Source organism: Leiobunum rupestre, chromosome 3 (assembly GCF_980474605.1).
Source record: "Leiobunum rupestre chromosome 3, qqLeiRupe1.1.hap1, whole genome shotgun sequence".
Classification (NCBI taxonomy): domain Eukaryota; kingdom Metazoa; phylum Arthropoda; class Arachnida; order Opiliones; family Sclerosomatidae; genus Leiobunum; species Leiobunum rupestre.
The window spans coordinates 46,319,135-46,344,251 of NC_143386.1; the positions used below are offsets into that span (position 1 = coordinate 46,319,135).

The 25,117-nt window shown below is 41.3% G+C and overlaps 5 protein-coding genes across 5 annotated transcripts; 2 read left to right on the plus strand and 3 right to left on the minus strand.

The window, feature by feature from the left end:
* Positions 1–7,513: 7,513 nt before the first annotated feature.
* LOC149951970 (uncharacterized) lies at positions 7,514–8,179 on the minus strand. The gene has a single exon (XM_090169705.1). The coding sequence runs from the start codon at positions 8,177–8,179 to the stop codon at positions 7,514–7,516; it is 666 nt and encodes a 221-aa protein (XP_090025831.1).
* Positions 8,180–8,664: 485 nt separating this feature from the next.
* Positions 8,665–13,743, plus strand: LOC149951971 (uncharacterized). Its single transcript, XM_090169706.1, has one exon. The coding sequence runs from the start codon at positions 8,665–8,667 to the stop codon at positions 13,741–13,743; it is 5,079 nt and encodes a 1,692-aa protein (XP_090025832.1).
* A 510-nt stretch (positions 13,744–14,253) lies between these two features.
* LOC149951972 (uncharacterized) lies at positions 14,254–16,353 on the minus strand. Its single transcript, XM_090169707.1, has one exon. The coding sequence runs from the start codon at positions 16,351–16,353 to the stop codon at positions 14,254–14,256; it is 2,100 nt and encodes a 699-aa protein (XP_090025833.1).
* Positions 16,354–19,955: 3,602 nt separating this feature from the next.
* On the plus strand, positions 19,956–23,106 carry LOC149951973 (kin of IRRE-like protein 2). The gene has a single exon (XM_090168435.1). The coding sequence runs from the start codon at positions 20,254–20,256 to the stop codon at positions 22,324–22,326; it is 2,073 nt and encodes a 690-aa protein (XP_090024561.1). The 5' UTR covers positions 19,956–20,253; the 3' UTR covers positions 22,327–23,106.
* A 51-nt stretch (positions 23,107–23,157) lies between these two features.
* Positions 23,158–24,882, minus strand: CSN6 (COP9 signalosome subunit 6). Its single transcript, XM_090168436.1, has 8 exons — positions 24,656–24,882; positions 24,459–24,590; positions 24,288–24,376; positions 23,980–24,042; positions 23,763–23,925; positions 23,507–23,700; positions 23,383–23,451; positions 23,158–23,316 (listed from the first exon to the last, which is right to left on the minus strand). The coding sequence occupies exons 1-8, from the start codon at positions 24,810–24,812 to the stop codon at positions 23,245–23,247; spliced, it is 939 nt and encodes a 312-aa protein (XP_090024562.1). The 5' UTR covers positions 24,813–24,882; the 3' UTR covers positions 23,158–23,244.
* Between the last annotated feature and the right edge of the window lie 235 nt (positions 24,883–25,117).

The window sequence follows — 25,117 nt, forward strand, 5'->3', positions numbered from 1 at the left end:
GGAGCAAAATAATTGATATTTCAACTAATTTTGGACGTTAAAGTCGTGTTTTGTTTAACCTTCGAGCTGTAAACGTGTTGACTTCAAGGTAAGGACAGGAACAATCTATATTGGCCAATTCGTTATGCCCAACCATCCAGCGGCTACATTCAACATATTGTACGAGATACCATCGCCACCAACATAAATTCTGTGTTCCGCTGTTCCGAAACGTCAACAACGTCGCTCAGATTCTTCCACGGCTCCAACCGGACTCTGCCACTTCGATAAAGTTTCCGCAGTTCAACTGAACATTTCGGGATGAACTTTGTTAAGTAATGGTTGCAACCTAGATTTTACATTTCGTTAATGCCGCGAGCACTGGCCAGTTGCTTAGTTTGATAATATTTCATTTAGTTTAATTAGTGTTTAGGTAGTTTTAAGTTAGCTTAAATGTTTGGTTAGGATATTGAGTTTAAATTAAATCAATTAGTGTTTGGCAATCTAACAACTGGCTTGATACGTTTAATAACAAATTTCTCCTAGACACCAATTTAATACTGAGGACCCTCGCTAACCCCACCATATCACGTTACGCGAGTAGTCCCGGGCGTATTCAGTCATTATTATTAATTGTAGACGGGTACCTTAGGGGTTCGCTTAAGTCGATTGTCCCTAGGTTGAGATCTCCAACATTCGACACCCGCGCTACAATTTGGGGGCCCAGCCGGGATCTTTTATGTTTAATGGAAGAGTAATTTGGTTTCCTCTTATAATTTGGTAGTCAATTGTTAGTTGGTAGCTTTTATCAAAATCTATCATTTCTCTCTGGTTGACAACGCAATGATATTTGTTGCTATTCCCTATACGTAATAGGTGTGTGTGTGTGTGTGGTTTTTTTTTTTATTATTTTAAATTCGTCGGCTATTCCAGAAAGTTAGCTAGATTTGATTTAGAGTCCCTAACCGATTATCTGCATTTCCATATTTTATTGGTAAGATTTATATAGCTTTATGAGTGGTGATTACAGTCCCACTTACCTTGAATATTGCAAACGACAAAGAGAAGCTCGTTACCAAAAGCGAAGTGCAAATAGAGACGCGTCGAATACTCCCGTATCCGCGAACCCCGCTAGCTTAATACCTTGTACGATGAATACAAGTAGTGGTTCCGCCAATCAGGTCATCGCACCTATCCCAACGCTATCTCCAGCCGCAAGTAATGTTGCTACCTCGGGCATTGGTTATACCAACCCCCTGTCTCCGAGTAATGCTAGTGGTAGTGGAGTTAACGTCCCACCGGACGTATTGACCAATATTTTAGCGCAATTGCAAGCTTTAGCGACACAGCAGCAGCAGCTTCAAAACGCATTAACCCAACTCCAAAATGCAAGGCCGCCCTTAGCGCCTCCAGCGTCTTCTGCACCTGCCATGGGAATTATTACTTTACCGGCAACAATGCCTACTGTAACTTCGGCGCAACTGGCACTTTCTTCGGTTAGTAATCTAACTTTGTCCTTGGCATCGACAAGTGCATTTCAATCTCCCACGAACCAAAGTCCGTCACCATTGGCATCAACGGTTGCAAATCAGGGTCAAGCAATTCCACCGGTTGGTGTGAATCAAATTGTCCCATCCTTGGCTAATCTCAGCCTCAGTATGCCTAGCTCTTTATCGTCACAATTGGTAACAACTAATTCAGGGAACCCGATGGTAACCTCCTCAGTGCAACACTCTGCTTTTAATGTTCAAGGTCAAATGCCAGCCGCGCCAATGAGTCTGGCGCCATTTATTTTCTCAAACCCATTTAAAACTCCTACCTATTCCGGTAAACCTACGGACACAGGTCCGAAAGATTTTCTCAGACGCGCCAAACAAATGCGTATAACTAGCCGCTTAAGTGAGGACGATTTCCTGGAACAATGCATTCCGGCTATGTTAGATGGGGCCGCGCTCGACTGGTTTTGTGATAACCAGCCTTTTAGTTCGTGGAATGATTTTGAATCGGGTTTGCGCGCGCAATTTGAGCGTACAGCGCACGACGATCACGTAAAGGATAAAATTTTCGATCGCTTCCAGTACGCTCAGGAAACGGTTTACGAATACACTGAACAAATGCAAAAACTTTTTAGTCAGTTGAATATTTCCTTGTCCGAACGTGAAAAGATTAGATATGTAGAAAGAAACATGAGAGATGATATTAGAATTCATTTAATAAACCCGCGAGGATACGATACATTACGTGAACTTATTGATAGTGCTACCCAGGTGGAAAGAATTGAGAAAAAGTATGGACGCCGTAAGGGTGAAAATAGTTTTCAGGCTGAATCTGGCTCCTCGAGAAACCATGATTTATCAAGCAACAACACCTCTTGGGGTAATAGTAACGCTAATGGTTTTCGCAACCAGAACTCTCGCCGTAATAATCGGGGTAATCACAGTTTTAATCACACTAACCAAACTGAGCACCAAAACCATAATCAAAGCGCTCATAATAATACTCACTCGCGTGGTTATAGCGGGCAACAACCTAGCAACCTTGGTAGTCAGGCTCCAAACACTCAATCCATTAATGGTAGACCAGGACCATATTTCAACCCGAACTTGATTTGTTACGGATGTCAAGAAGTCGGCCACGCTAGAAATCGTTGTCCTAACCTTAGGAACCCTCCGAATCCGGTTCAGAGAAACGGCCTCTGCCGCATTGACAGGCAGCAGGCCGCCATCTCAACAATAAACACAACCCAATTAGCTAGCGCGGCAGTTTCTCCACCAGGGTACCCAGATATTTTTAATATGGGCCAAGATTTATTAGACATTTATTTGGAAACTGTTCCGTGCGTAGCCCTCATTGACCCTGGTTCAACACATACGATAATTCATAGTAGTCTCAAACCCTTATTAGAAAATTTAGGTTGTCAAACTTCTCAATCTGTTTTAGGCCTTCGTCAACCCGATGGAACCCTTTTACCCACTGATGGGGCAGTAACCGTCAATTTTGGTTTGCCTAGAAAGCTGGTAAAATTTGAGGCAGTCTACTGCCCAAATATTCCCTACACTTGTATTTTAGGGAAAGATATTTTAAGGCATACCGGCATGGTCGTAGACCACGAGTTGAGTAGTTTTTATTGGAAAGATCAGAGTAATCATTTATTGAAATTTAAGGGTGGAATTAACTGTAGTGACTCCTTTAGGTCAGGTAGTTGTTTTCACTTAAGCGTTCAGCAGTTAGTTGATGATAAACCACCATCTATAAGTATTTATCCCAAGGAAAATTTTAGTAACAATTCAATTTTCAACTTAGCAGTTACCGAAGGTTTAATCGATGAAGACGAACTTTTTAAAGCGTTAGAAGCCGCCCCGGTCAATCTAGAACAACGAGAAATATTAGAATCCCTAGTTAACAGATTTAAACCTATATTTTCTACAGTACCCGGACGCACTGATCGCGTTCAACATTATATTGATTTGACAAATGATAGGCCAATTTCGACCGCCCCGTATAGGTTCTCTCGCAAAGCGTGCCGAAATTGATAGAATCATCGACGAGATGATTACTCTCGACATCATTGAGCCCTCTTCTGGTCCTTGGGCCAGTCCCACTTTGTTGGTGGGTAAGAAAGATGGAACCCAGCGACTCTGTATAGATTACAGAAAAATTAACTTAATTACAAGACGCGACGTCTATCCGTTACCACGGATAGACGATATTCTCGATTCGCTACACAAACCCAACTTTGTTACGACCCTTGACATGCGTAGTGGTTACTGGCAAATGCCAATTTTTGAGGGTCATAGGGACATAGCTAGTTTTGTAACCCATAGAGGATTGTTTCGGCCTAAAGTACTCATGTTCGGCCTTTGTAACGCACCCGCTTCCTTCCAACGCCTAGTAAATTCGTTATTTTTGGATATGTCGGGACGTGGCGTATGCGCGTACCTTGACGATATTATTGTAGCATCTGCGAACTTTGAAACACACATTAAAACATTGGAAGAGGTGTTTAACCGGTTGTCAAAGGCGGGCCTAACTATTAAAGCTTCAAAGACGCAATTCTGCCAAAAAGAATGCGCTATTTTAGGACATATAGTGAACAACTCCGGAATAATGGTCGACCCAGCAAAGACTGAAACGATGCGAAATTTTCCAACTCCGAAAAATGTTAAACAGCTTCGGCGTTTCTTAGGAATGGCATCCTACTACCGACGTTTTGTTAAGGATTTTGCCAAAATTGCTAGCCCTCTGAACGCGCTGTTGCATAATGACACTCCTTGGAAATGGTCTGCTCAGCGAGAAAGCGCTTTTAACGTTTTGAAAGAGCGCTTGTCCTCAGCCCCGGTTCTTTGCACCCCTGATTATAATCACCCATTTAAAATTTTTACCGATGCCTCACTGACAGGCCTCGGAGGCGTCTTGGCTCAGCACATTGATGGTCAGCGCCGCGTTATTCAGTTCGCGAGTAGGTCACTAAGCGTCACTGAGCAAAAATATTCTACGACGGAGCGTGAGTGTCTCGGAGTTGTTTGGGCCATAGAGAAATTCCGCCCGTACGTCGAAGGCACTCACTTCGAAGTCTACACCGATCACTCGGCACTAAAATGGTTACATCGTGCTCCTGACCCAACAGGCAAATTCGCTCGTTGGAACGCTAGGTTGCAGGCTTTTGACTTCACGATCCACCATGTTCCAGGCAAAGATAACGTGGTAGCCGATGCGTTATCGCGGATCCCCGAAGGAGAAGTAAATGCCATCGTCGGTGTACCGAACTCTACCCCTATAGTTCGGTTCGACAATACAGAATTAATCACCGCGCAGCGAGCTGATGAAAAATTAGGAGCGTTAATAAGATATATGGAGGATAATGAAATCCCAGCTAACGGTTCAATCAGAAATTGGGTTGAAAAAGTTGCGCCCCGTTGCGATATCCGCGATAGAATTTTATACCAAGACATCGGTAAAGCCAACCCAGTCGAATGGGAAACATTTCGAGTTTTAGTACCTACATCCCTACGCGCTAGGATTTTGCATCTTAGCCACGATATCCCATCCGCGGGACATTTCGGCGTCAAAAAAACATTAAAACGCATCCAAAGTCAGTATAGTTGGGATGGTATGACTCTGGATGTTCTCAAGTACTGTCGTTCGTGCGATGTTTGTCAAACGCATAAGGTTTCTCATCAGGCGCCCCCGGGTCTAATGAAACCCAGCGCTATTCCCCAGCCATGGGAAGTAATTTCTATGGACCTTAAAGGTCCTTACCCGCGTTCCAACCGTGGCTTTCGTTATATATTAGTCATAACGGACTACCTAACCAAGTGGATAGAAGTCTTCCCTCTGCGTAATGCGAGTAGCCCCGGGATCGTTCGACATTTAGTCGACGATGTATTTTCTCGGTTTGGACTTCCCGCAGTCGTTGTCTCGGATAATGGAAGTTCCTTCGCGTCTAAGTTAATGGCAGCTGTTTTCAAAAAGCTCCATGTTAAACAGCGGTTTACTTCATTTTATACACCCCAATCGAACCTCACCGAAAGGTTCAACGCGACTATAGGTATAAAAATTTCGGCCTATGTGACAAACAATCATAAAGAGTGGGATAGCGGATTACAGCAATACGCTATGGCTATGCGAACCGCCCCCTCTGAAACCACCGGATACACTCCGGCCGCTTTGATGTTCGGTCGTGAGCTCCGAACTGCACTCAGTATACAAAGCGAACACGATCCCGACCACTTTTTGAGCGCTGACGTAGAAAAAGTTCATTCTCTTAGGGTTGTTAAAGATGTAGCCAAAGCACTAGAAAACGCCCGTAAAAATATTGAGAAAGCGCAAGCTACTCAGAAGGCTTCTTACGATAAGCGTCATCGGGATGTCGAATTAAACGTTCGTGATTTAGTATTAAAAAAAACGCATTTTCAATCGAACAACGCGGATAATTATGCCGTGAAACTTGCGCCGAAATTTGATGGACCGTACAGGGTGGCCGCGAAGTTGTCCAAATGGACATATAGGTTAGCGGACGGTAAGGGAAAACTTTTGAAAGGGACCCATAATATCCGCCAGTTAAAACCATATGTACAGCGAACGGATTGTATTTTAAGGGATTCAGATATAGATGGAAATGTCGATGCCCCTGTAGTTACTAGCTCCCCGGCAAGTTATGGTGTTCACAACCTTCGTCAACGAGACCCACAAACTGGAAGAGTCCGACGATAGTGTGCCTGGTATTTTTTTTGGTTTGTTGTAGTTTCTAAAGGCCTGTTACAATGGTGCACCAGAAGATTTGTAGTTATTTCATTTGAGCTCATATTTTTTTAACTTAATTTTTTTTTGTTTATCTATCACTGTTAAAAAAGTGGTCTCACGGGGACGTTCGACTTAAGTAGGGGGGGAATTGTAATGCGAAATATCAAATTAATAAGAAATATACCATCCCCTTTCCCCCAAAATAATTGCTGGTCGAATATTTTGGTGATTGGGTGATTCGGTTGTTTGTGTTTTACCCCAGGTAAGGGAAGGGCCCGTCCTTTTACCGGGAGATCTTTGTTTTTGTGGGATAGCGAGGAGATCACAGCGCCCCTTTGACCCCTTATTGATATGCCGACGTGTCTAAGACCAGTTGTTTGATAGTCATTTATATTTCTTATACATTATATATATTATAAATTATTTATTGTGTTAAAATATGCTTTCCTTGTATTATACATATTTTTACGTTTATATTTATTCTCAAAATTGAAGAGTTGGAAAATAATACGCGAGATAAATAACGCGCGCTCGGACGCGAGCTAAAAAAAAAGAAATAGTAACGGTTCGGAATTTGATTTGAAAAGGACTCCATTTTATGATCGGAGCAAAATAATTGATATTTCAACTAATTTTGGACGTTAAAGTCGTGTTTTGTTTAACCTTCGAGCTGTAAACGTGTTGACTTCAAGGTAAGGACAGGAACAATCTATATTGGCCAATTCGTTATGCCCAACCATCCAGCGGCTACATTCAACATATTGTACGAGATACCATCGCCACCAACATAAATTCTGTGTTCCGCTGTTCCGAAACGTCAACAACGTCGCTCAGATTCTTCCACGGCTCCAACCGGACTCTGCCACTTCGATAAAGTTTCCGCAGTTCAACTGAACATTTCGGGATGAACTTTGTTAAGTAATGGTTGCAACCTAGATTTTACATTTCGTTAATGCCGCGAGCACTGGCCAGTTGCTTAGTTTGATAATATTTCATTTAGTTTAATTAGTGTTTAGGTAGTTTTAAGTTAGCTTAAATGTTTGGTTAGGATATTGAGTTTAAATTAAATCAATTAGTGTTTGGCAATCTAACAACTGGCTTGATACGTTTAATAACAAATTTCTCCTAGACACCAATTTAATACTGAGGACCCTCGCTAACCCCACCATATCACGTTACGCGAGTAGTCCCGGGCGTATTCAGTCATTATTATTAATTGTAGACGGGTACCTTAGGGGTTCGCTTAAGTCGATTGTCCCTAGGTTGAGATCTCCAACATTCGACACCCGCGCTACAATAGGGATATGACTTCTTCTTTAGTTTGATCGTATTTTTTTAAATGTAGTTTTATTGTAGCTGCCAAAAGGAATGGTGAACTTGTAACTCCGAACGCGGCCCTTGTTACTAGAAACACCTGAAACTGATCTCTTTTGAATTTACCACCTTCTTCAATGACCCATAGGAATCTTAGACAATCTCGATCTTCCTTCTTTAATTCCACCTGCAGGAAGGCTTTCTCTAGATCTGATATTACGGCTATGGCGTGTTTTCGAAAGCGTAACCATAATTTAAGCAGCTCAGGATTTAAATTTGGACCAGATGCCAGGCAGTCATTTAGGGACGGTTCTCCAACGGCGTGGGCTGACGCGTCGTACACGATTCGAAGTTTGGTTGTGCTACTTGATTCTCTTTTGACTCCTTGGTGTGGAAGATAAAATGTTCCTGGAGTGTCTGGAGTCTCTACGATTTCAATGATTCCAATGTCCTTTTGTTCCATAATGATACTTTTGTAGGTTTCATAATATTCTCTATTTGCTTCAAATTGTTTGATTAAACTTCCCATTCGCTTTGTTGCTACGCTTAAGTTGTTCTTTAGAGTTGATTTTTCGACGAGCCAAGGTAGTTTAACCTGATAACGTTCGCCTTGAAAGGTGGCATTGTTTTGAAACTCTTCCATATGTTAACGCCAGACATACAGGCAGTAACATAAGCCCCCTTTTTATCTCTCGATATACATTTACATATTTTTGCCTAGATGGCCCCAGCTACGCAGGGACTCCCTTTTTAGATTCGAATATGGGAAAGGCTGAAGTGGCAGCCCTGTTAGAGAGTGACTAACTTTTTTGGACGAGAACAATGCGTTGAGAGGCACGATGACAAAGTCTAATCGAATGTACTGTATGATTACTTTTTCACAACTATTAAACTATTTTAACTTTACGTAAACGTTTCCTAAATGCCTACGAAAACAACGTTAACAATTCAGAAGTGGGATAAGACCCAAAATCAACGCCAAAAATTTCGAAAATAGCGATCATTGGGCTTGAAACGTTAAGCCTAACGCTACGCTACCCACGTTGCCGAAAAACGAACAAAGTCGTCCCCATGAACTTTCGGATGATAACGCATGAAATATTCCCAACGCCTTGCAATTAAACGTCTATGATTAGCACTACGCAGGGGAATAAGAAACACCAACGAATAAACGAACCAATACGAAGAAGCAGAAGACTAAAAGGTGAAAGCCCTGAGTCTATAGCCAACCAGGAAGCAAACGAAAGAGGAAAGACAATCAAGCCCCAACGTTCCAGGCAAGCTGATTTTGAGTCTAACGTTTCCTTAAACAAAGCAACCAACGGCAACGCTACGAATAACACGCCAGAAGACTTCACACACGAAAACCAACCTGAAGATCTTATGGAAAATAACGGAAACTGGGAACAGCAAAACGACAACATGCCACGAACCAGTAACGAAGCGGATGAAGAGGTTGCACCTATGGGTTTCATATCCATAAACGATTTCTCTGCATCACTACAAAGAGCGGTAGATGCTGCGGTACAGCAATCTATTTCGGCAATGGCTGCAGCGCATCTAGAACAACAAAACCAACTTCTTGCGGCTCACCAACGACAATTGGAAGCGTTCCAAAGAGACAATCCTCAACGAGAACAAGCTGGACATGCGGTACAACACCACCATTACAATGACGGAAGCAAACTGATCCCCGACTTTGATCCAGTTAAATCCCCTCATCAAACTGTCGACTCGTGGATAAAGAAAGTCGACGACACGGGTGCCGCATACAACTGGACTGATACCATGAAAATAAACCACGCAATACCGAAACTACAAGGAACAGCCAAGGTATGGTACGAAGGGTTAGCGACTGTCAATCATACCTGGGCAGAATGGACATGTCTTCTGAGGGAATGGTTTCCAGTTGTTAGAGGTAAACAAAGCCTCCACAGAGAAATGGAACGTAGGCTTAAGCAGCCAAACGAAACTATTGAAGCCTACTATCATGATAAAGTAGCTAAGGCCCGACTTAGCGGATTACAAGAAGCTGATATGATAGACTATATCATCACTGGCTTAAACGATGAACGTTTGATCACTTCCTTAAGCAACAGAGATTATCGAACGCCCCAAGAACTGCTGAAGTGCATCAAGACTATGGAAGAGAGACTAACGCTCGTGCGAGAAGGTAGGGACAGGAATAAATCTGAAACATCGGAGAAGGGAAAGAGGGATTTCAGGCAACGCAACTTCCTGCTACCAAACGACAGCACGAAGGGGAAAGATCAAAGTCATACGAAATTTGTTAGAAAGCCACGAGTCAACGAGAAGGGTGAGTCCTTGTGTTTCAATTGCTCGGAATATGGACATTTATCCAAGGACTGCCCGAAACCCCAGCGCAAGCCCCGCTGCACGAAATGTAGCAAGACTGGACACGAGACGAAGGACTGTGGCCATACCAATACGAACACAATCGCTCACGTAGACAACAAAACAGGCAACGAAACTAACGAAAAGTATTTTCAAGACGCCTTACTAAATGGCCACGAAATAAGATCCTATCTAGATCTTGGTAGCAAGTGTGTTGCCATACGAGCCAGCGAAGCTAACAGACTGGGCATCAAATACCAACCACCAGAGGACGGAGCGGTGATTGAAGGTTATGGAGCCGGAGTAACTAAGATTCTAGGTGTTTTCACAGCCACCCTAGAAATCGACCAAGCGAAGGCAGAAGTGGAAGCTCATGTAGTTCCAGACGAGGCTCAACACATTCCATTGCTGGTGGGCCAACCGTTCTCCGAACAACCGCACGTAGTAATCGTTCGACGTAAGAATACAATTCGAATATTTGAAGAAAAGAAAACGTCTGAAGATGAAGATGACTGTTTAAAAAACTTTCAAATACCAGACTTACCGAAACCCCGATTGAAGCTTTGGGTTAAAGAAGCCACGGTCATACCTCCTCGGTATGTAGGATTCATCGATGTTCACGTAGGAGGACAGGAAACACCTGGAACGCCAGAATCTGATTTGTTCGTCGAAATGCAACAACGTCAGAGGCCGGGTTACGAGCACTGCATTCCAAGAAGCATCACACGAATAAACGAAGAAGGACAATCCGCAATTCCTATCATGAACCTTTCGAATAAGAAATTAACTTTTCGAAGAGGACAAAAGATTGCCCAAGCCGAAGTCTGCGTTGCAGCGGAAGAAAACTTAAAATCGGGCGTAATGCAGATTGAGAAAAGATCCTTAATGCCAATCACGGAGGACGAGTTAAACGTTGGACCAAGCGTAACGAACGACGAGAAGAAGCAGTTATTAGACCTCGTTAACGAATTTCGAGACGTCTTCTCCGACGGGATGGAAAATTTGGGACGGACAGACCGAGCTATGATGACGATTGAGTTGAACAGCCCGAAACCCGTCACTTTCCGACCATACCGTCTCTCTCATTCAGAAAGAGAAAAAGTAGCGGAGCAGATGAAAGAGCTACTCCAACTGGGTATCATTATTGAATCTGAATCTCCGTATGCGAGCCCAATCCTAATTGTGAAAAAGAAAAATGGAGATGAACGTCTATGCATCGACTACCGAGCCTTGAACAGGATTACAAAACGCGACGCCTACCCGCTTCCACGAATTGAAGACCAGATGGAACGCCTCCAAGGAAGCAACTTTTTCTCAAGTTTGGACTTAGCCTCAGGCTATTATCAGATCCCGCTAGAAGCGTCATCAAAAGAGAAAACTGCATTCGTGACCCCAGACGGCCATTATCAATTCGAAGTAATGCCTTTCGGCGTCACCAACGGACCTGCGGTATTCCAACGAATGATTAACTCGATTCTGGGAAATCTACGTTATACCATCGCCATGGCATACATGGACGACGTCCTGGTGCCAGCAACCACAGTGGCAGAAAGCCTAAGCCACTTGCGACAAGTTTTCGACGTTTTACGGAGGGCAAAACTGACCCTTAACCGAAAGAAATGTTACTTCTTGATGGACAAAATCAACTACCTTGGATCGGAAGTTAGTAGCGAAGGGGTTAAACCAGGACTGGCTAAAATAGAATGCGTACAGAATTTCCCAACGCCAAGAAACGTTCACGAAGTAAGGCGATTCTTGGGATTGGCCGGATACTTCCGGAAATTCATACAGAACTTCGCCCGAATAGCTGGATCACTAAACCAGTTACTGAAGAAGGACGCCACATGGGTATGGAAGCCCGAGCAAGAGAAGGCGTTTGACACGTTAAAAGCACGATTGACAGAACGACCAATCTTAGCACTGTACGATCCTAAAGCGGAAACGGAACTGCACACTGATGCAAGCCAAATAGGGCTGGGCGCAGTCCTCATGCAAAAGGGACTGGATGAAAGAATGCATCCAGTCTACTACGCAAGCCGAGGTACTACTGCGGATGAAGCTCGTTACCACTCGTACGAATTAGAGACTCTAGCCATCTGCTGGTCAGTCGACAAGTTTCGAGTGTACCTTTTAGGAAGACATTTCACAATCATGACTGATTGTAACGCTGTCAGAAACACGTTCGCGAAAAAGAATATCGTTCCACGAATTGGGAGATGGTGCCTGAAGCTCGAAGACTTCCACTACACCATAATTCACCGCCCAGGTTCGACAATGACTCACGTCGACGCTCTTAGCCGCGCCCCATACGGCGAACCAGAAGAGGTCGAAATAGCCAGCGGACTCCAGATTTGTCACATGTCAATTACGATCGAAGACTGGCTTGTAACCGCTCAGAAACAGGACCCGAAAATCACGGACATTATCGAGCAATTAAAGAAGACAGAAAAATTAACCAAACACGATATCCAAGTCCAGAAAGATTTCAAGTTAAAGGATGGACGACTGTTCCGGCACGCAAATCAGGAAGACCCCACCGATGACACGCTCCGATGGGTTGTACCAGATAAGGCACGTTGGCAAATCGTGAAGAAGAATCATGACGAGATAGGCCACTTTGCGGTGGATAAGACTTACGCAAAAATCCAAGAACGATTTTGGTTTCCACGGATGAAACGATACGTCCGAAGGTATATTTCCTCCTGCCTGCCATGTTTATTCCACAAAACGCCAGGAGGAAAGAAACCAGGACTTCTTCACCCAATCGACAAGATTGGAACACCAATGGACACGGTACACGCTGATCACTTAGGTCCATTCGTCACAAGTACTAAAGGGAACGCCTACTTAATAGTCATAGTGGACGCCTTTACGAAGTTTACCATTATTCGACCAGTACGGAACACAGGGGCAGGACCTACACGAAGAATACTCGAAGAATTTATTGGAATATTCGGCCCTCCTAGGCGGATCATAACGGATCAAGGTACTTGTTATACAAGTCGGACTTTCGAAAATTTCTGCAAAGAAGCCAACATAATTCATGTCAAAAACGCCACGGCCACCCCACGGGGTAATGGCCAAGTCGAACGTTATAATAGGACAATAACGCCAGCTATAGCGAGCCTATGCGTTCGCGCAGACGAAAAAGACTGGGACGCCCACCTAACCCAAGTCCAATGGGGCGTCAATAATACTCTGCACAGAGCCACGAAAAGTACACCGTTCTCTCTACTCTTCAACTTCCGTTCACGACACCCAAAAGGAAATGAACTGATCGACGCACTAGATCAACAAAATGACGAAAACCTACAAAAGAAGAGGGTACAGGCTCTAGACAACATCAAAATCGACCAAGAAAGACAACGAATGCGGTATAACGCCAAAAGAGCCAAAGCTCCCACGTACAAGGTTGGAGATATGGTAGTGGTTGAAAGAGACCCAACAGCAACGGGTCAACCCCACAAAACCAATGCGAAGTACAAGGGACCCTACGTCATCTCTCAAACACTTCCTCACGATAGATTTGTTATCGAGGATCTTCCAGAGATACAACGAAGTCAGCGCTTTTATCGTAACACCGCACCAGCTGATAAACTCAAACGATGGTTCCTATTCGATGGACACGACAACTTAGATTCATCATCTGACGACGACGGAAGTACCGAAGCCAGTCACGAACTCCGAGACCCCAGCCGAGCACCAGCAGTTCTGCGTCACCGCCCAACTCCTGGGACGACTGATCCAGAAGAGACGCTCACTGAAACTGACGAACCCACCGACAATCAGAAACGTACCAGTTCGCGACGACGGCAGAAGCCAAAACACCTAAAAGATTATGAACTCTCGTGAAAGTCAAAAGAACGGAGATTATAATTAAGTTCAAAGAAACTGCGATATTTGTAAGGTTTATAAGGTTCCTAAAACCGCAATTAGTATTATTTTACCACGTATCATGTAAATGTTTGTCATAATACTTATTTTGTATCGGTATCGTGTTTTTGCTAGGCCGCACGTTTTTAATACACTATTTAGTCAGGAGCCTAAAGTATGCAGGATAGCCGAATGTTAACGCCAGACATACAGGCAGTAACATAAGCCCCCTTTTTATCTCTCGATATACATTTACATATTTTTGCCTAGATGGCCCCAGCTACGCAGGGACTCCCTTTTTAGATTCGAATATGGGAAAGGCCGAAGTGGCAGCCCTGTTAGAGAGTGACTAACTTTTTTGGACGAGAACGATGCGTTGAGAGGCACGATGACAAAGTCTAATCGAATGTACTGTATGATTACTTTTTCACAACTATTAAACTATTTTAACTTTACGTAAACGTTTCCTAAATGCCTACGAAAACAACGTTAACACATAATTTTATTGTTTGTCGGAACTTGGTCCTCGTTTGAATCGATACCTAGCGACTCCAGCTCCCAAAACCTTTTGATCGTATCCGATATCAATCTTTCTTCAACACTGACTCGTAGCACTTGCACCACTTCATAATTCTTAATTCCAGTTTGATTTACGTTGATGGGTCCCTGTAGAGTCCAGCCTAGTTTTGTTTCCTGCGCCACTAACGAAGGGCTTAACCTTTGCATATTGCTAGTTACGAATTCCCAGTAGAAATCGCTTCCAATGAGAACGTCTACCTTGTAAGCACCTTTTGGACCTTGTCCAAATTCATCCGCCAATTGATAATTGTTTGCTTCCACGAATTTCTTCATTGCTTCACAGCTCACATTGGCGACCGCTTGACAAATATAAGGTACCTCAATGGCCACTACTTCGATTTTGGTTCCCTTTTGATTGACGTTTTCCAATGTCAACAATACTTTTCTTCTTCGAGATGACTCAGGTGTCTCGTTCCCAAAATTGTTTATAGCTATTGAGGCAATTCCTATCACTGGCAGATTGAGTTGACGCGAGACGCTTTCATGGACAAAGGTGGCTTCACTCCCTCCATCCAGCAAGCATCTTACGCGCGACACCTTGTTTGAAAGGTTGTCTCGGGGGTTTCTCGCGATCGCTTGCCCTGTCTGTAGAAATACAGTTTGATTTACCGTAACTGAGGCGCATGTTTTGTTTTCTGTGCTGAAATTCTCGTCGGTACGTTTTAGTTTTTCTTCTGATTTTGGTTTCGATTTCGGTGCCCCTTTGTTGGCGTTGCTTGATGGACATACGGCCATATTGTGGTTTTTGTGACAAATTCGACACGATCTAAATTTTGAAGGACAAACCCTCGCGTTGTGATTCCTTTTTAGGCAATTAAAACATCTTCGATCCTTGCTGATTTTTTCTCGTTTCGTGTCAATGGAATGCACGGAGCAATTTGATGACCCGTGAGTGTCCACTTCGCAAAAAATGCAATACGTATTTCCTTGAAAAGGCTGCTGATTTACCCGCGTTGAGAGGGCTGCCGCGGAACTCGAATAAGGGTTTTCGATGGCGCTTTGATAATCTGGTTTTGGCGGTTTTGCGGGGTGTTTGCTTTCACATTTCTCCTTTTCGATTTCTCCGCCTAGAAGACTGCATCTTTCGTGGCTTTCTACTTCTTTGCGCAGAAACGCTACGAGCGTATCGGAATTCCATTCAGCGTCCGATGTACGCGTACGGCTAAATTCTAATCTCACTTCTTCGGGTATAGCGCGCAAGATAGCCGGGCACAAGCATGAGCTACTACTTCCAGTATCACAACCTAGCGCTTTTAAGCTACGGATGTGATATTCGCACGACAAAAGCAAATTACGCAACCCTTTTAAATCTCTAACTTTCGTAACTGGCTCTAATTTTAACATTAACTTTTGATGGTGCAGTATCATTAGATCTGTCCGGCCGTAGGTATCTTTCAACAATTTAACAGCTTCGTCGTAAGAGCCATCAGAAACGTCAGCTTCATAACTCGATATTAAATTTTTAGCTTCACCTGATAGATATGATATCAAATAGTTGAACTTTTCTACTTTAGGAAGGTTGGTTTTATCAACCGCCGCTTGATATCTGCTCCAAAACCCATTGAATTTCAGAATGTCTCCATCAAAGATTGGCATTTTGAGTTCGGGAAGCTTGGTCACCGAAGGAACTTGACAGATGGTCATATTTTGGCCCATACTAGCTGTTGCGATGTTATTATTTGGATCGTGAACTTGGCTGGCGTTGATAGCTCGCGTTGCTGCCTCCTTTATTCTCCGGTTAGCTCTTGATTTTGCGATGGTGATTATATCCACGTACTCGTCGGCGGCCTTTAACTCTCGTTGGAGTTCCTTTAGATTGAGCGTTTGATCTTGAACTTGTTCTTCCAACGAAGTCAGCGTTGGCTCTTTTCTGATCAGTATATTAAGGTGATCTTCGACATCAGCGACGTCCGAGTTAACATTATTGAGTAGATCCTCTATTTCCTTGATTACTTTATTTATTTGAGAACGAACTGTTTCTCTTTGTAGCTTAAGGCGTTGTAACTCCATCGGCACACGTCGGTTTGGATTATCTCCCTCCGACTCTAAATCTTCTATGATAGCTGTTTCTCTAACTACTCTGCTCGAAGTCGTCTAAACCGAATTTTGAGGTTGATTTCGTTTTGTTTGACTTCTTTTCTTTGGCATTTTGTTGATTGATTTCTTTCACTTCAATCAGTTGTCTCACACTGCGAACTAGTTATCGCGACGTTTGATCTTCCCGGGTTTCGGCACCAAATGTTGGGAGTTTGAAGTTTTTTGTTCCCACTATTTTACCTTAGGTAATAGAACTTAAACAGGTCCTGGAATTAGTGAGGGAGAGCGGTTATCGGCGGACTGAAACACCGATCGGTTTTGTGTGAGACTTACAGACTCTAACGCTTTTTCGAATTTTCTTTATTTTTACTAAGCCTAACGGAAAACAAGTCATTTATCACGAGATACAAATTTTAAAACGTCTTTTCTCGAGCTACAGCAATTCGCATCTAACAATAAAAAATAAAACTCTTCTTTAAGAAACACGTACAGTTTTCACGCGCGGCACTCTATTATATTCTACACTTATATTTCTATTTACAAATGCTACAAATAAACGTTTATACTACAATTTTACTATATTACTATTTGTTTTCTAATGACTTCACGATATCAATTTTCTAATGATACTATATATATTTTTATATTCACGACCTTTGTGATGGATACCAGTGGCCCATAACTCTCCTGTGGTGTCCGGCTCATGATGGAGTTCCGGGCAATGAAATGGTGGACCGTCTGGCGGGAGTTACTAAGCTTCTACGCCCACCAAAGGTGGACTTCCTCCTCGCGGAGGAAAAGGGAGCCTGCCACAATTTCATCGACATGGACTCAAGAGTGGTCAGTAACTAGGACACAATGGCGTCTTCTGGACTCGAAGCCTTTTCCTGGCTCTCAAGCCATTATGCGGATAACTTAAACGCGACGGGATGACACGCTATTCGCGCGCCTCGGCTGTGGCAGACTTCCCACTAGGGCGGTTCTCCATCACTTTAATCTAAGTTCCACGGCCTCCTGCGCTCGGTGTGGAGCCGCAGTAGATGACGCTTCCCACGCTTTATTCGCTTGCCCATCGCGACGGACAGCTCGGGCTTTTCTTCTTCGGGCACTTACGTCTAGGGCTCTGTCGGCCAATCTAGTAGACGTCCTCAGTGCAGGTACACGCTGGATTCTCCGACGTCGATGCGGCCACCTGATGCATTTTACATAAAACATTTCAAGCTTGACTATAACTCTTTTCGGACGCTTGTGTGGGCCTTTTGTATTACTTTATGGTATTGTAGTGAATGAGTCCCTCTCCTGTGTGCATGGTGTGAAGGCGTCCAGCCATATACACCAACATTTTACACGTTATTCTGCCCCCCCCCCCCAAAAATAACAACGTCGTCAGAGAGCCGTTGTTGAGTATTATATTTAAACAACTTATACTTATTTAGTGGACTCTAACCTAAATTATATATCCCATATAAAAATATTGTTTAAAAAATGACGTAGGGAATGAAAAGTCACCTGCTACTCAATTTTCGGGCTGGATTTTTCAAACACCAGTGGGACCCTTTTATTTAGTGGTCCAGTGAACCACTGACCCTCAACTGACCACCTTCGATTTAATTTTTAAACTGACCTAGACAATTTTTAACTGGTCATTTGCATAGTCACACCGCCTTTTCTATAATATTCGAACAGCTAGATAGGTTTTGGTGGCGAATAGATGAATCAAGGAACCTTGTACAAGTGTGTAGCCGAACAAGAATCACGGAATCAAATAAGAATCAAGAGTGCAATCACGGAATATTAAAGAATCATGGCGGATTCACGGAATCTGGCTAGAATCTAGAATCTTAGCAGAATCTAGAATCTTGATCCCAGATTCCTTGATTCGGAATCTCGTACACGATTCCTTGAAGTGACGGACCCCTCGGTTGAGCAGGGGTCGAAATAAAGGCTTAAAAGTTTTTGGTGTATATAGCGGGGCCTTCACACCAGGCACGCAATTTGAAAATAAACCAAACAATAAAAAGCCTGAAGAATACTGTACAAATGGTAGAATTACACCCAGTCCCCAGTTTGTGCCGTAGTTGGTGATCCTGTCAAGAGCGACTTGCATAGTCCTGAAAAGATTCCCCCAGTCAAAGCCGCTGATCCAGACGGCGATGTCATCCGCGTGCTCCCCGTGGTCGACCGCCTTGGTGCAGAGTTGCAGACCGGAGGAATCCCATCCAGCATGACACTGAATAGGATAGGGCTAATGGCGCTGCCCTGAGGAAGTCCTCTCCGGACCGGGAAAGTGGCCGAAAATTCACCGTTGACGCGAACTTGAGAAGTGCGACCCGCCAATAAGTTTTCAATCCACCGCAGGCCTATATAAGCAGATGATAAAATACGCGAAAAAGTAGATAAGTCCATAATTAAAAGGGATAATATAGCTAAATCCTAAACAAATTTGAAGAAATTTAAAAACTTACTAATAACTCGTACCGATAGATCTTCGAGCAACGCGAAACTCGGATCAAATAGATCTTCGAGTAATAAACTAAATTAAAAATAAATTAAATAGCCAGAAATTCCAACGGTAGACCGGTTTCGTTCTATTTGGAACTCGTCAGTACCGTGCGGGAAATCTGGCTGGCGACTATCAAATCGAAAAGAGAAACTAAGCCTAAACATTAAAAATTTCAAAACGCGTTGCATATAGCAACGGAAAGCCGAAGAGGGGGGAGTGTGGTGGAGAATAGTATATACGATAAGTTAAGTTAGAAGAAACCACCTATGGACTGTGAGAAGGATGATAAAATACGCGAAAAAGTAGATAAATCCATAATTAAAAGGGATAATATAGCTAAATCCTAAACAAATTTGAAGAAATTTAAAAACTTACTAATAACTCGTACCGATAGGTCTTCGAGCAACGCGAAACTCGGATCAAATAGATCTTCGAGTAATAAACTAAATTAAAAATAAATTAAATAGCCAGAAATTCCAACGGTAGACCGGTTTCGTTCTATTTGGAACTCGTCAGTACCGTGCGGGAAATCTGGCTGGCGACTATCAAATCGAAAAGAGAAACTAAGCCTAAACATTAAAAATTTCAAAACGCGTTGCATATAGCAACGGAAAGCCGAAGAGGGGGGAGTGTGGTGGAGAATAGTATATACGATAAGTTAAGTTAGAAGAAACCACCTATGGACTGTGAGAAGGATGATAAAATACGCGAAAAAGTAGATAAATCCATAATTAAAAGGGATAATATAGCTAAATCCTAAACAAATTTGAAGAAATTTAAAAACTTACTAATAACTCGTACCGATAGGTCTTCGAGCAACGCGAAACTCGGATCTAATAGATCTTCGAGTAATAAACTAAATTAAAAATAAATTAAATAGCCAGAAATTCCAACATAAGCAGACAATATTTACATTTGGAAAATAGAGAAGGCGCTACCGCCGAATGATAAAGTGTATAACCATTTTAGAATTTGTACCGCGAGACCCCGATTTCTGAAGCCTTAATTGCATCTCTAGTTATATATTACCAATTCAATGGTCATTACTTCGCCTTTCAGGAAGTCGATTGTTATCTAACAATTACGTCATATCCGGTAGAAGCGTTCATTTCAAAAAAATTTATTGTTTTCGGTCAAAGTGCTAAAGGTAAAGGTTTTTACCGGAAATATTTTGATCAAAGAAGTTTTTTTGACCTGAAAAAGTTGTTTATAGTGCCAAAAAATAGTCTTCCGCTGCCATGGAATATCATAAACGTAAAATATCTTTTTTGATAAACTTTGTCTAACGTAGATCCAAACAAATCTCGGTATTAAGGTTGATAAACAATGACAATTTTCGTGTCCTAATTTAACTAAGCCTTTGCTATGAAATGGCCTACAATCATCATTGTTGGAGAAGAGAGTGCTTATATTCAAATATTATTATGATTCCATTGATTATCTTTGTCATTTTATGGAGTACTTCAGTAGCACAAAGTCATCAAGAGTTTGATTCAACCCCCATGGATACTGAGGTAAATCCTGAACAAATTGCAAAATTACCATGTAGAATACGCAACAGACATGGAAGGTGCTATTGGTTACGGAAAAACTTTCCTGGAGATACTTTTCAAATAAGAAGCCCCTTTGCATCGAAATATGTCTATGAAGAATCTCCATCAAATGGTGACTGTACAATTACCATCGTAAACACTAGCTTGGAACTAGATGATGGCTTATGGCAATGCCAGTTTGATGCTAGTTCCCTAAATCATCAACCCCTGCAATCTAATATTGCCAAATTGACCGTTAGACGAGCTCCTGAAGCACCCATAATTGTCCACGGAAGTGAACAATATGGAAACATCAGATATAAGACTGCAAATAACTTTGTGGCTGAAGCTGACAAACAAAGTAATTTGACATGCAATTCTCGAAAAGGAAACCCACCAGCTACCTTAAAATGGTTCATTGATAATACAGAAATACCCGCCAATAGTATTCAAAGGAACGAATCTGAAGCTGAACTTCCTAAAACATTTCGAGCCAGTAGTTTCTTGACTTACACATTTCAACGAGAACATCATGGAAAGACACTTAAATGTGTAGCCATACATGCATCTTACCCCACTGGGTCAATGGATGCTATTGTCAGTTTGAATATCTCATATATTCCAATTGTCAAATTGGAGGGTGCCCCCGAAGGAGATCTAGCAGAAGGGGACCATTTGACAATGAAATGTATCGCCAGTGCTAACCCACCTGCCACAGTTATTTGGAAAAAATCAGGAAAGCCTGATTTTGACTATAAGGAAACCATTTATTTCAACCCAATCAAAAGAACAGATCAGGGAATTTACAGTTGCAGTGCCAGAAATTCACTGGGAGATAGTAATGAGATAAGTTTTATGTTGGATGTCAAATACAAACCAAATATAGTACAGGTTAAACCCCACACGTTAACAGCGTCACTCTACGATAAAGTAGAATTTATTTGTTTGGCTGAAAGTAATCCACCAGCAAGATATGCTTGGCTACAAAGTATCCCGGGTCACAGCAATACTTGGCAACATAGGGGAAGCAATTCGACTTTAGTCATTCAAAATTCCACGTACAGTTATCAAGGTAGATACATATGTGAGGTTTCAAACATGATTTCTGGCAAAGAGCACAAAGCTACATCTGAGGAAGTTGAGTTGGATATTGTAGGCACACCCCAATATCTGAAGGAATATAATAACAAAGAAATTTTAACTGTGGAGCAAGATGAAGATGCTATAGTAGCGGTTATTTTCTGTTCTGATCCCAAACCAAAGAGAATTTTTTGGGAATGGGGGAGTATTAAACTGGATTTGGAGAACAGCATGGGACGGTACATGTCTAAACCTTTGATAAATGAAGAATTACCGAAAGATTGCTACGAGGCCAGACTCATCATACAGAATGTCAAAGGGAGCGATGCCAGAAAGTACACTTTGTACGTTGAAAATGAGAAGGGAGAGACCAATTTTGACGTTTTACTCAAGGTGAAAGAACCTGTTACAATGTCTGCTGTAATTGGTATCGTAATTGGCTGTATTGTCGTCATAGTCATTGTAATTGTAGTTGTGTTCTACCTACTTAAGAAAGAGAGATGCTTTATAAGAACCCACGGATTTCATCCTGAAAGTGAAAATAGCAGCCAACGTTTGTCTGATGAGTTGCATAATGGAAGATCACCCAGTAAAGACCGCGCAATTCCTCCTGATGCTCTCTATACTGATGTACAAGCCGTCAGACATTATGATAACCCTAAAACCAATCCTGAAAACAAGAGAGGCACGGATGGCATTGTCTATGCTGATTTAGACATGCTAGCCTTAAAATCTGAGCAACCTAAACTAAACAAATCTCATGAGAAAATTGAATATGCTGAGATTCAATTTAAACCCAATGATAAAAATAAAACTGAAGACCAGCAGTAAAGTTTTCCAAAAATCTCTTACTACCCATGTTTGCCATACATGATCAAACTCAATGGAGCAACAATGAGCTTTTTAAGGCATTTTGAAACATATTTTCGTATATTTGTACTTCTGTACGCAAACAACCCATCTAAAAGTGGTATTTCAATTGGAAATCATAACTTTCTACTAGGGATCGTATGGGGAGCCTGAACCTGACCAGGAAAGTCGTGTCCTTTTTTTGCTATCATTCGTCTCCGCATCTCGGTCTAATTTCCTTAAAATATAATTTATTTGCTCTTTTAAAAAATAATTTTTAGTGAACTTGACCCAACCCTGGTTTTTTTCTTTCCCCAACTAGAATCTCACCCCATACGATCCCTACTTTGTGCCTGAAAAGGAGCTTTTGAAGCATATTTAAATGTCCCACTTCAAGAACTATAATCACTATTTTTATATAATATATTTCACTAGTGCTTGCCTCATTTCTTTTAAAATGTTTATCTTTTTTAAAAAGCCAATGTGTGATTACATATATTGTAATTCTTTAAATATTTCCTCTTTGTGATATTTTTTGCACAATACTATAATAGATAATAAGCAACGCTTATGTATTAAAGAACTATTTTTAGTTATTGCTAAATTTAGGTGCGGATAAGCCGTTTTTATCATGAAACAAATGTACTTAAGAAAATAAAGAACTCGCTATTTTTGTACTTATTTTTTTAAATGTTGAATAGTATTGATATAAATGTTTTTGCAAATTTTTTCATCGCTTGTTAAAGACACTCATTTAATTGTAATTTTAGAATAAAAAACTTTTAAAATAATATTTCTTGTAAAAGTGTTTGAAATAAAATACCAATTTTTAAAACTTTGAAATGGTGGTTTTTAAGCTTTAATTATATATATATGGCAAAATTAAATATTGTAACACAATTAAAAAAACAGCCCCCTCATTCTTCTGCCCATTCCTTGACGATCATTTAGGATGTTAAATTTGTTTACAAACTAAAAGTAAATTGGTTTTTTAGTCAATGAAGTACTTTGATAGAATTGGGAGATATTTAAACATACCTGATTAATAGTATTGCAACTTTTAGTCAGGGTTCCCAAATAAGTCATCAAACCAACATCATTGCATTGCTTTATGAAAAATTTGAATTAGATTTAAAGATTTTCCTAAAACTCTGAGACTTACGTTATAAAATTCTTCCTTAAATGTGTTGGAACTTAAAACAGGTAGTCTATGGCATAAACTATAAGCTTCTCTCAAAATTTCATGGTTTTGGGGCACCTGTCCCAGCTGAACAGCCCTGACATAATCCAAAATTAATCTAACACGGCTGTGTAACATTTTAATAGCGCTGTGCTGAGCCTGCAAATGCTCAGCGACTGCAATAGTTTTGAAATTATTAGCAAGATAAAGATAGTATAATTTATTTAGAAAAACACACCTAAAGAGCTTTCTCCAGTTTCACTGGCTGACATTCTAGCCATATGATCTAGCCCGATACGTTCGGCTTCTTCAGTTGCAAGAGTATAGGGTAATTCAACAAATAACATGGTTGCTTGACCCTGTACTAAATCTATCACAGATTCATACATAGTAACTGGAAGCTATGAATTTTTATGTTAGATAAATTTGTGAAGTGGATTGTTGCGATGATTTACCTCAGTGTGCCTCGCTAATGGACTTAGTTTGAGAAAAACCGGGCTTTCGTTAATTTCACAGACCTTTAAAAACATGACGTGTAAATTAGTTGTGTATGGGAAAACTACAGAGCCAGCCAAAGGGGAGACACAGGATCCAGAGTTATTGGGTTCCCAATAATTAAAACCCTTTCAAACATCTATGATTAATATTTCATGGTAGGTACTTTTCATTTCTATTGAAAAAAATTGAGGTTCTGGTAAATTATAAGCACGCAGGTCCATTAAGGTATTTGGCTAGCCCTGGAAACGAATACATTTTTCCATACTTGTTTATGAATTTTTATATCAGATTCGTTTGGAGTGTCGCCAGTTGTATACCAACCCAAAAAGTCTAAATCGCTAAATACTTGTTTAACTACAGCAATAAGACGAAAAATTAATTACAAAGAATGAAAAAAAAAAAAGAGTACCTAAGAAAATCAACAAGTGAAACATACACTGCTGTTCTTTCCCATTATAATAATCCCTGTCAATGATAATGTCATCTTCAATTTTGTCAAAAACCAATTCAAAGGAGTTCATTATTTCAAGATTTCGACCTTTTTGTTTTCCAATCAAAGCACCAATTACTGAAATTTAAGCAAAAAATAAAGAAATTTCTCTAAAACGCTTGACCAAGTCTTCATGGAAATACCTTGTTGAGAAGCTCCTTCTTGGGCTTTGATTCTTGTCCAGTGTTCCGATACATTCATAATTACAAGAGGGTGCAACGAAACTGATACACTTCCCGTTGTCCCAGATGCTGCCATAACATTTTTAACCGTAGAAAACTTTTCTTCGTCAACTTCCATTATTTAGCGATAATCAAAAATTCAAAACACAAAAACTTCAGTGGAAATTAAAATCCTAGCAGACGAGACTGAATTTCACTGAAATTGTATGAGCATCAAAATTTTCAGATTCTTCCTGTGACCAGGGCATGAAATAAGCACAGGACACTGGACATTGTCCGATTAATTATTCATATGTCCGATAACTTTTTCAAAATCTTAGGGGGTTATTGGACATTTGTCCGTTAACTTTTTCAATAAACTGGGAATGTTTTTTCTACAAAATAAAAAAAATGTAAAATTATTGGACAATGTCCGATAAAATT

Bases quoted from the DNA above. Each gene is read 5' to 3' on its own strand.
- LOC149951970 (XM_090169705.1), bottom strand. From the start codon at position 8,179: ATGGAAGAGTTTCAAAACAATGCCACCTTTCAAGGCGAACGTTATCAG.
- LOC149951971 (XM_090169706.1), top strand. From the start codon at position 8,665: ATGATTAGCACTACGCAGGGGAATAAGAAACACCAACGAATAAACGAA.
- LOC149951972 (XM_090169707.1), bottom strand. From the start codon at position 16,353: ATGGAGTTACAACGCCTTAAGCTACAAAGAGAAACAGTTCGTTCTCAA.
- LOC149951973 (XM_090168435.1), top strand. From the start codon at position 20,254: ATGGCCTACAATCATCATTGTTGGAGAAGAGAGTGCTTATATTCAAAT.
- CSN6 (XM_090168436.1), bottom strand. From the start codon at position 24,812: ATGGAAGTTGACGAAGAAAAGTTTTCTACGGTTAAAAATGTTATGGCA. The intron at 24,377-24,458 runs GTATGTTTCACT...TTATTGCTGTAG, and splicing joins TAATGGGAAAGAACAGCAGT to TTAAACAAGTATTTAGCGAT. The intron at 23,452-23,506 runs GTAAGTCTCAGA...TTTTTCATAAAG, and splicing joins TTAAGGAAGAATTTTATAAC to CAATGCAATGATGTTGGTTT.